Here is an 11949-nt window from a genome sequence, read left to right on the forward strand (position 1 = left end):
CCTATGTGAACAATTAGAGTAATTTTCTAACTTTGTAGTGTAGCAAAGTTTATGTATCGAATATAACAGTACACAGAATATCAAATCTACTACTTAAATTACGTAGTAAGTTTTCAGAATTTTCGTCAAATACTTTATCTGTAACCATACAAATTTAAATTTAAGTTTTTATTCATATTTGGTTAATGTAAGCCGTCACAAACCTCTTTTTCAAGGCTTCACGTTAAGTAAATACAGAAGTTTTATTTGATAATCAAGCTATTAAGATATTTGACCTAATTCCCTTTCTTGGCTTCCATCGTAACGGAAAACAAAAAAAAAAAAACATAATAACCCATTGAATAGCTTTGGATACTTCCTAACGTTACTTTGATTATTTTTATTAGAAAAAAATATAATTTGTTACAGTATCCTTTTAAACAAATGTTTACTAAGTCACTCTTTCAAAGATAAGACGTAGTTGTTGAATTTAGCCTTTATGTTATTATTTTTAATTTATATAGAGAAGAAGTTAATACTATTTTAAATTTACAAGAAAATAAATATTTAAAATTATTGTATCACACACTGGACATTTTAAAAATTAGTTGAAGTGTTTACTTGTTTTTTATTAAGTTAACAAATAAATTAATCTCTATGCAGGCGTGTCGGATTCTCAAATTAATTTTACATGTATATTTTATTAAATTAGTTTTTATGTGTGTAAACATCACTGGTCTAGTCTTTGTCACCGTTAATTCTTAAATTATTATTGATTTATAGGTTTGGATATCAAATTAAAAATACGTAAACCAAATAACTAATGTACAATAATAGAACTAAGTCAGAAAACTTATATATATATATATATATATGAACATAATTGATAACATATTTTTGGTATGTTAGTATTTTTAATTGGGTATTTACTAAAAAATTGTTTTAGTGAATATTCAATTTTTATTTTATTTCTACAGGATAAGGTGATTATTGTTTTTGTGTCATTGTCTTTAATTTGTAGATTAACTCACATTTTTTCTTTTCAATTTCTTTTAACTTGTCAACTTGTTGTTAGGGAAGAAAAAAAAGTAAATTAATCAATAAATCATATGAGAATATACTTAAATGAGAATAAAAAGTAACTTAAAGGACTATTAAAGCCAAAATTCTTAATAAAGACAATTAAATTATTTAACTTTTTAAAGATAAATTAAATATTAATTATATATATATATATATATATATCGGTTTTTCATTATTACATTTAGATGAACATTAACATACTCTCATGGTAAAAGGCATAACATTATAATTAAAAAAAAAGAATGATGATGATGATTTCAAAGGAAGAGATTAAAAGTTATACTCTTATATATCTTTAAGGGATTTTGTGTCCATAACTTTATTGTTGGGACATGCTTTTAAATTTTGATGATAAAAAATTAATTGTGAGGTACTAGTAAATCACAACAATGGTTAAATTTGCATTAATACTGAAAGATTATAGCTGAAGTGGGGTAAAGAATAAAACTTTTTGATTTTGAAGGTATCTCTGACTTCGTAAGCAATATCTAGTTTTCCCCACACTTCATTGTCGTTCGTTTACTTTTGGAACGGCTACTATAAAATGGGTCCCTTCCATCAAAAAAAAATTGGTGGCAGCTATCATCTTCAACACTTTCTTTTATAATCCTTCTATTCAAATTAATTAAAAATTTGATGAAAACAAAGATAGATTTATAAAAGAACAACTCATGCTATCTTAATTTTAAAATAACTAATTAACAACATTTTTTTAAAAAAACATAACAATTATAGATAAGAAACAATTACATAAAAAAATCTCAAATATACAAGTAGATCTAAACCTAATTAATTTTATAAAATTGAATTAAATTTAAAAGACTTTATTCGATTTTAATTAATCGCTATCATATCATTATCATAAATCTCATTTTATAAGGTTAGATATATTTATACTAAAATAAAAATAACTTTTCACATGTTTTGTGGAGAATTAATTTCCCAACACCTCACTACAAGAAAATTATAAAATAGAAACTAATTTTAGAGACTAAAAATAGTTAATTGTTATAGTGACTAAAAAAATTGTAGTTTCTAAATTAGTTTATATTATTGTTAAATGGTTTTTAAATTAGTATCTAATTAGCTATCAAGGTTTTTGCAACTACATTTAGAGTCTAAATAATTGGTAGTTAAAATCTTGGTAGCTAATTAGATACCAGCTTAAAAATTACTTAAAAATAATAAAAATTAATTTAAAAACTATTTTTTTTAATTTTTAAAATGGTCTATAATTTAGTCACTATAAAAGTTAATTATTTTTTTCTTTAAAATTGATTTTTATTTGATGATTTTGTTAAAGTGTATTGAGAAGAAAAATCTTGGAGGTGCCTAAATTTAAGAATTACTAATGGATTAAATTGTAATTTTGGTGTAATGTACAACTATAAGAGTGTGGTTTTCCATTGAATGAATAATCCTGCATTTAATGGTGAAAGAAGTGATCCACAAATCATGGCTCATGCAAAATATCTTAGCATAAATACATGACAATTCAAAATTGTATAACTCCTGTGCTTTGGGGAGCAAAAAGACTCTGTGAGGACACGTGGCAGACAACAAGTGATACTATGGAAATGAAATGATAATAACTAAGATCTTATGCATTATAACTATATCCCAATATTTATTATGGAGTCACTCCCAAGTTAATGAGTGAAAGTGACATTCGCACCACCATTTTGCACCATAATAATAATCAAATTAAATCAACTCTAACTTTTTGTTTTTTGCTCAATATAGTATGCATGTGGCATCAAGATAAAGACCATTCTTGAAATATAGACATTTTTTTAGAGTTAACCTACTTATAGTCTTCATTCTTTTTATGAGTATGGATTATATTTATAGGGTATTTTATATATTTTGATGACAATAAATTATAGTTTATATTTATTTAATCATTTAAAAATATATATATTTTATCACTTTTGGAAACAAGCACAATAATTTTTTAATAAAAATAACTATTCTTGATAAAGTAAAATCTCACTTTATGAAAATTTATATTATTAATTAATATGACTTGATTTATAAAAGATGGGTAAAAATACAAATAACCAATTTTATAAATATTAAATTATATATTATATCAGTTATACAATAAATCAGTGTAATATTTATTTATTTATATTAATTATTAAGATATTTAATGTAGAATATTTGTTATTAGAGTACAAAAATACATATTCACTCTTATTTCTTTCCTATAATTTTGTTTCACTAAATTTTCTCATTTATTTTCCTTCTAAATATTTTCTCTTTTTTTTTTATTCTATTGTTATTATTAATTACATTAGTATAAAAAGAGTGTTTTGCAATATTTATAAACATCTATTCAAGTAGGAATGTCATCTAATAAAATGCAGTGACAATTTTAAAATTAACATGATCATATAAACGATGATTTTGTTCATAAACATCACCTATATCTTAATTTAAAAAAATTATATTTTTATTTTACTTATGATATAGACAACGATTATGTTAATAATCGTAGGCTATAATTATGTTATAGACTATGGTTGTGATCGGCGTTTATAAATAAAAACTATAATTATAAAATTGTTCTCTATGAATTTTAAAAATCACTATCTTAAAATATTTTTGGAGTGGTATTATCAAAAGTCTTTCATCCTTTCATTATTATGTGTTATCTAGATTTAATATTTATTTCATGTTTTAGTTTATTATTTTATTTCACGTGATGTTGAGCATGATCTAATTAAATTATGATTTGAGATGATTTTTCCATCTCTCACTAAAAAAAACCCATTAATGACAACTTTTGTTACATATAATGTTACTTAAAACAATTATTATATACGTGTATCATGATTCCTTCTACCACTATAGATCTTATGCTTGTAGAGTTTAAAGTGATGTTTTACTAGATCTACTGCACCACGTATCATTTACTATATTATATAAAATAACAATTTAAATTTTTAATTAGTATCGATTTAATGGTACATCAAGATGTCATTATTCTTATTTCATATCATGTTTCCAATTGATATTATTATGATAAATTTTAAAAGATAATACGTTATTTTTTAACTGTTGGAACTGAAAATTTGTATTAATTTTTTTTAATAAAAACTTTTATATTAAGCATCATGCAATTTAAGATCTCAGCTGACACCTCAATTAACACAATCATTTGTCCTATGAAAAAAATGTTATTAAAAAAAATACAAAAATACGATATCTTAATTAAACAACTGATTTCTAATCTTATAACTTAATTAAGATCTTAATTTTTACAATTTTACAAAATATAATAAAAAAGTATATACAAGCAAAGAAAATTTAACTCTAAGAATAATTAACCAACAATTTTCATTACTTTTTAAAATATGAAAAAGTATTCAAAAGTACTTCTATGAAGATATCTATAAAAATTAACTATTATATTCCAAAACTACTAAACTAATTACATGAAATAACATTATCTAAAATGCTAATATATGTGTAATAAATATTGTTTCCTTTCACTAGATCATCTTTTGATTACGGATCATCACTTCTAATATATAGTGTTTGGAATAAATAAAATATATATTTTATTTCAATCAACTTCATAAAAACCGTTGAACAAATATTACAAAACAAACAAAAGTCAATCATTAAAAAAATTTAGAAGAAATAATTAATTTGATAATTGAAATTAAAATGATCTTCGTAAAAAGAAATACAATATGAATACAAAATATATTTCCTTTTTACCTATGATCATGTTCTTAGATTCGAGTCGTCTAAATTTTGGTATGAAGCCTTGTAAAAAGCAAAAGGTTCTTGGAAACATTCCATTCCATAACCATAGGTGAGGCACAAGGTACACACAAAAATGGTGGGAAGAAAAATAATGACTTAAAAGGTAAGAAAATGATAAAGATTTCGAGAGTCCTAATTTTGAGAGGATTATAATATCAATAATAGGGACTCAATCTTAGAGGCACTGCATTTTTAGAGAAAAAATAGTTTTGATAATGTGTTTGGGTTAATTTTTTTAGTGAGTTAAATTTTGGGAAGAGGATGAGAAAAGATAACAGACAAAAATGAGAAATGTGACAATTTTGTAGACACTACCATGTTAAAATTATCATTACTAATATGTTTTTTTTAAGCTCTACATAAAAATTGTACTACAACTTGAATAAATGAAAGCATCATTATTCCATCTAAACCAAAATGTGAAGGTGGTAATAATGTTATAACAAAACATTTTAAACTTTTGTACATCATTTTGCTCACAAAAAATAATATAAAAATATGTTTGTAAACAAAATTATATAGATACTAAAAAATAAGGTCAATTCATAGTATATAAGTATGTATGAATCTCGTTTTATAAGCTGATTTTGTAAGGTTGAGTTAAATTTAAATTCTTAAAATAATATTAAAATTTTGAAATAATGATTGTGTGAGTAAATAAATAAAAAATATCACATGTACTTTGAACATAATTAAGTTGTATTACAGTCTAAGATAATTTAAAATTAAATTGTTTCCTTGCCTGCTTTAATCCATGTAGAGTTTACAGATCTATCTAAAATTATAAAAATTAAAATCTACAAGAAAAAAATATCTAAATTTCTTTATAAAATTCATCATAAAAATAATGTTATTTACATATACTTGATGATGAATAATTTATTATTTATCACTTTAAAGATAGAAATAAATCCAAGGATAATATCATCTTCTATATCAATTGTGAACTATTATAAATAAATTATTTGTTATATGAATTATATCTATACCAATCATATAATTAAGGTAAAATTTAAAATAAAAATCCAAGAGTAAATATAGTTTTATATTTTCTTATTAAATAATGCTACTTGACATCAAGAATATCACTTTTTTTTATAAGAGTTGGATATCACTTTTTACTAGAGTTTTATTATACTATCTTTGTCATATCTATGATTTAAAGGTGATTTTAATAAAAACAATAAAATTAAATTAGTTAAAGTTTATTAATATTGTAATCACTAGATTATTTCTTTTATGTTTAAGTGTGAAAACATTAGATAGATAAGTAATAGTTAATTATTCATCTGTTAATAAATAACCCATATTATTAGTAACCTGTAATTTTATATTTTTAATGGGCACAAAACAATACACCATAAAAAAAAAACATTGTTTCACCATTTTACATTTCATGATGTGCATGAATGGCAAAGAAAGCATAATAATAATTCTAAATAAAACTGGACCCCTCATTAAATTGAAATGATTTGACCTCTAAATTATTATTTGTCACTTAATTGTAACATCTATAGAGCTTCAATGTTCCATCTTTTGAATTGTTCTTAGATTGAGACAACCAAACACTCCCTAATTTTAATTCAACGCCGTTATTGAACTGTTGCCATATATTTTTAAAATATTTCATATTTGACACAACATTTTCTCACCATTTATTTCCAACTATTATTTTTATACGACAATACCCAGGATAATTTTTGTAAAGAATTTCATTGACATGCCAGTGCAAAATTTTTAGAATATTAACTATGATAAAAAAAATCCTCTTTTAAGATAATTTTTTTGAAATAATTATTATAGAAATTCATAATTTTAATATTTAATATGTTTAATGGTTTGCGGCTAAATAAAAATGTAACTAAAATAATTTAAATGAAATGTGAAACATTTAACATTATCATGGTATATATTGTTTTTTATTAAAAGGGTGATAATTAGTTTTTTTTTTCAAGAAGGAAAAGAAAATAGATAAAGAAGGAAATTACGATTTTAAATACTTCACCTAAAGTAGTCATAAAGTAAATTTACATTGATTATTTGATGATAGATTTGGTGAATTTTCATGCGATTATTTTCATGCTACTTCTTTGGACCTTTTAGTACGCTAAAAAACACGTTTGGTTGCCATTGAAATTTTACATTGAATTGAATGCGTATCCAACTCAAAATTACATAAGTGATCAAACATCATCATGTACGGAGGAAAGAGTATATTTTGGTTTTATTGTTAATTTAGAATTTGGATTTTTTTATTTATTTCCTTTCTAATGTTCTTATAAATTATATAAATTATTATATAATAAAAGCTATCTCGATGTTAAATTCATTAAGATAATATCGTTAATTATGTATTGTTTTTTAGAGTTCAAAAGTGTGACAATTTTATCATTGAAAATCATCTTATAGAATTAAGAGAATAATATATTCTGATATTTAACATAAAAATAAAGACGATTTAAACACACTTTTCACCCCAAAAATTTATAAAATACCATTTAATAACACTTGAATGATGTTATTCTAATAAAATTAAGGTTATTAAAGAGTAGATTATAATTTTTTTAAATTGATTAAAATATCTAATTTCAAATAATCTTTTGCTATATTTGTTTAATATATTGTTTTAAATAAATTATATAATTACTGTTAGTAAATCTAAAGAAGAAGTTTTAGTTATAAACTAAGCATCAAGAGCAACATAAATTACAGATAACAAATAAGTAAATTTTGGTTGTACGTGAAGTCAAGGCACATAATACATTACTCATGTTTAGTTTGAGCTGCATTGAATTCCCAGCACAACGAAATTTTACTGCAATTTATTTTATTTCAATTATTATAGATTTTATCTTATCCAACGAATTTCAGGGAAAAGTAACCAAAATCAAGCTCATAACTCGGTTCGGCACCGAATTCTGGCACGTTTGCTTTTAGTAAATAATAATAAAGTGATTTTGTGAACTTTTTTTTGCAGTAGGTGATTAATTGAGAAAAAAAATGTATCTAAAAAATATTAGAATGGAATAAAAGGGGAAAAACATTTACTTCAATTAAATCATAAAATGTTATAAGAACACAAAATGGAGTCTGAATTTTACTGTGAAGAAGGAATCAACTTGTGTTCTGAAAACACAAAGCTGTCTTTGTCAAGAGTGGACTCTGCAGTACAGCGCACAGTACCTGCATGCGTCTTGCCACACACTATAAGCACCTCGACGATTCAGCATTCGCCACGTCATCAAGGTCCTCTGATCGATAAATGATGAGATTGAGACGAGATTCAGCGCTCTCACGGTCGGCACAATCAACGGTCTACAACGAATCTGAAATGGCTTGCTGGCCCGAGAAGCAGGGTAACATTCCCCTAAGACAGTTCGACACCACGGTCCTCGAGCACGATTCGTTCTCTCTCGCCATTCCCAAGATAAAGCAACCAACACGAAAGAGAGAGAGAGAGAGAGAAAAGGAAAAGGAAGAGAGAAAGACAGAGAAAGAGAGAGAAAGCGCGAGGAGAATAAGAATAACAGAGCCACTCTTCCGATGAAGTTAATCGGCGACGGAGCCGATGGCCGGAAGGTACTCGTCGGGGTAAAATTAGATCCTTGCAGCCGCGAATTGCTGACGTGGGCGCTCGTCAAGGTGGCTGAGTCCGGTGACCTCGTCATTGCGCTTCACGTCCTCGACTCAATCACTGGTTTCTCTCTCTCCATCTCTCTCTCTATCTCTAACGCTATTTTCGTTCTTAATCTGAATCGTGATTTTTGTTGTTGCAGAGGGAACGGCATCGCTGTTATCTCTCGTGAAAACTTTCGACTCCGTTCTCGCCGTTTATGAAGGCTTCTGCAACCTAAAACAGGTTCGTTTCGCCGTTACTTTTTCCGTTTCGGTCTAGTGAAATAAATGTACTCCGTTTCGAAACTCTCAAACGGCTTTTGTGTCGTCTCAGGTTGGTCTGAGGCTTAAAGTGTGTCGCGGTGACTCGGTTCGGAAGGTTCTGGTGCAAGAGGCCAAGACGTTTGGAGTTTCCACCGTGATTTTGGGAACTTCTAAGTCTCATCACACTATTCGTTCTTCCGCGTGGGTTGCGAAGTACTGTGCGAAGAAATTGCCGAAGTGTATCTCTGTCTTCTCTGTAGATAATGGCAAAATTGCTTTCCGGAGAGAAGCAAATGGAAATTGTGGTGATCGAGGTTCTGATTTATTTTCCGTATTTTCTACGTTTATCTTGTTTTATTTGGTGCGTTGTTGTATGATGATATGTGCTTTGTCTGTGAAATGTGTTTTACTTATTGTAGTTAGGTCAGACAAATAAACGAGAATGATAGAGTTTTACTTTCATTGCAGAAAAATCACCCGAAGGGTCAAGTTTGTCGCCAAAGGCGTTGGTGGTTTATTCAAACAAGGACATAAAGAGTTGTGGAAGTTGTGCATTGCAAGAGATTTCTGGGACTGTGTTTGAGCGAGGGTTGTGTGATGATGTTGAGAAGGGTGATTCGCTTGCTTTGGTTCCGTTTAAGAAGCTTGATGATGGTTCTTGTTTTTCCGTTGTGGTGGATAACACGAAGCATAAACCTGGCTGGTCACTGCTTCGCAATGTGTTTCATCACAAGAAGCATTCCCCAAAATCTTCCACGAAAAATACATATATTTTCCAAAGGGCTTTGCGGCAGCCGAATTTTCATTCTTCAGCTGTAGTCCATCCGGATCATAAGCAAATTAGTATTGAGCAGATTGATGATTCCCCTCTCGATGGGGTGAGTGGTGCCATTGTACCATATGGATCTGCTACTATTGTTACCCTTCCCTCCATTAGCTATAAGTCGGGTAACCTACCTGATGAATTGTTGATATTACAAGAAAAGTACTCATCTTCTTGCACATTACATAGTTTGCAGGAGCTTGTATCTGCAACCTCCAACTTCGCACCAGGTTAGCTTTTACTGCTTCAACTTACTCTTTTCTGTTTTTGTCTTGGTTGCTTGCTTTGTGGTTTTTTCTGATAGGTTTTTTTCTCAATTGTTTCAGAGAATTTGGTTGGCAAAGGTGGTTGTAGTTATGTTTACAGAGGATGTCTTCCAGATGGCAAGGAATTGGCGGTGAAAATTTTGAAGCCATCTGAAAACGTGATAAAGGAGTTTGTTCAGGAAATTGAGATCATTACAACTTTGCGCCACAAGAACATAATATCTATATCTGGCTTTTGCTTAGAGGGCGACCATTTGCTACTAGTTTACGATTTTTTGTCAAGGGGAAGCCTAGAAGAAAACCTTCACGGTAGATATTTATTTGGCTTTGTTTTCTAAGGATTGCATAAATCTTTCATTCTCTAATTTGTCATTCTTTCTTGTACTTTCTGATAAAGGCAACAAGGCGGACTGTAGTGCATTTGGTTGGCAAGAAAGGTACAAGGTGGCTGTGGGTGTAGCTGAGGCACTGGATTATCTGCATAATGGCTGTGCTAAGGCTGTTATCCACAGGGATGTGAAATCTTCTAATATCCTTCTTTCAGATGATTTTGAGCCTAAGGTATTGTAACACATTTTCTTCCCTTCAGTTAGGTGATGACATTGTTGCCCTTTGAAACATCTTCCACTTGATTTCAGTTATACCTGTCCTTAAATCTATGTGTTTTCCCTTCAGCTTTCAGATTTTGGACTGGCTAGTTGGGGTTCATCTTCTTCCCATATTACTTGTACCGATGTAGCTGGAACTTTTGGGTCAGTATCATCCCTCCTGTTCCTTCTTTGGATTGTTTACCGTTTCTTTTGATGTGCTGTTCTGATCAAGTTTTATCTGGCAGATACCTCGCACCTGAGTATTTTATGCACGGTAGAGTGACTGATAAAATTGATGTATATGCTTTTGGTGTTGTACTCCTTGAGCTTCTATCAAATAGGAAGCCCATTAACAATGAATGTCCAAAGGGACAGGAGAGCCTTGTTATGTGGGTAAGTTTTCCTTCTCAGCTATAAATTCAGCATGTAAGATTGTTACAACACCGTACGTAAATGAATGAATGTGGACCAATATATGAACAAGACTTCCTGCGTGTACTATATGCTATGACTTGACTCAAATGAGATTAATGACAATATCCAGGCAACACCAATCCTTAAAGGTGGGAAGGTTACCCAGTTGCTTGATCCAAACCTAGGCATTGAATACGATGATTGCCAGATGAAGAGAATGGTTTTGGCCGCTAGTCTCTGCATTAGACGGGTACCTAGACTGCGGCCTCAAATCAGCCTTGTAAGTCTTTTTGCCTGTGCAAAGATGCTCCATTCCATTCTTCCGTTTACTTCCTTCTGAATAGCAGCCATTTTATTTTCCAATGATGCAGATATTGAAACTTCTGCGTGGTGATGAAGAGGTGACAAGATGGGCAGAACAAGAAGCTAATGCACCACAGGAACTTGATGGTTTTGACGAGGAACCAGTTCCAACTAACATACAGTCCCACCTGAACCTTGCTTTGATGGACCTGGAGGATGATGCGGTTTCTATCAGTAGCACTGAGCAGAGTGTATCTTTGGAGGACTATTTGCAGGGAAGATGGAGTCGCTGTTCAAGTTTTGACTGACAAGTTCATTTCGATACCATATTGGAATCAAATGTTTGTTTCATATATTATGTTCGTCTATCTTAGGTTTAGATTTTAAGTTCTGCGGTATCACAGATTGGGTCTTGGAAGAGAGGTCCAACAGCAAAAAGTTCTGTCCCCCCTCCTTGACTTTGTAGCTACGTACGTCTCAATCTGTATTCCGAAAAGCTTTTAGCAGTAGAACACATCTTGGCGAGCTTTTGGGAGCAAATTCTAACGGGCTAATTCTGTAAACTTCTATAGAAAAGATGTAAATTACATATTTCACAATGAGAGATCGTTGTCTTGCTTCATAGTGGCCTGGTGCCACTGCTTGTTTCTTTTATCTTTTTTTTTTAACTGTAATAACTATTTCCATGTTTTCTTCTTGTAGTGTGAAATTGTGAATAAACTGAGCATTAAAATTTGAGAGTATAAGGCCACTTTCACTGGATTTAGATGCAATTCTTATAGAATCAAATATAAAGGGAGTATGTATATATGTATGGGGCGATGCATAGTGAGGT

General features: G+C 29.2%; 1 protein-coding gene across 1 annotated transcript; it reads left to right on the forward strand.

Moving 5' to 3' along the window:
* The first annotated feature begins 8074 nt into the window (after positions 1-8074).
* LOC137820136 (kinase with adenine nucleotide alpha hydrolases-like domain-containing protein) lies at positions 8075-11736 on the forward strand. Its single transcript, XM_068623982.1, has 10 exons — positions 8075-8536; positions 8616-8698; positions 8789-9032; positions 9187-9771; positions 9868-10116; positions 10205-10368; positions 10483-10559; positions 10643-10790; positions 10942-11091; positions 11183-11736. Exons 1-10 carry the CDS (start codon positions 8383-8385, stop codon positions 11420-11422), a joined length of 2094 nt encoding a protein of 697 aa, XP_068480083.1. The 5' UTR covers positions 8075-8382; the 3' UTR covers positions 11423-11736.
* Positions 11737-11949: the final 213 nt, after the last annotated feature.

The sequence above is a fragment of the Phaseolus vulgaris genome, chromosome 9, assembly GCF_051622355.1.
Source record: "Phaseolus vulgaris cultivar YP4 chromosome 9, ASM5162235v1, whole genome shotgun sequence".
NCBI lineage: Eukaryota > Viridiplantae > Streptophyta > Magnoliopsida > Fabales > Fabaceae > Phaseolus > Phaseolus vulgaris.

Coding starts and splice junctions, on each gene's coding strand:
- LOC137820136 (XM_068623982.1), top strand. CDS start 8,383: ATGAAGTTAATCGGCGACGGAGCCGATGGCCGGAAGGTACTCGTCGGG. Junction 8,699..8,788: donor GCTTCTGCAACCTAAAACAG/GTTCGTTTCGCC, acceptor GTGTCGTCTCAG/GTTGGTCTGAGGCTTAAAGT. Junction 10,791..10,941: donor AGGAGAGCCTTGTTATGTGG/GTAAGTTTTCCT, acceptor GACAATATCCAG/GCAACACCAATCCTTAAAGG.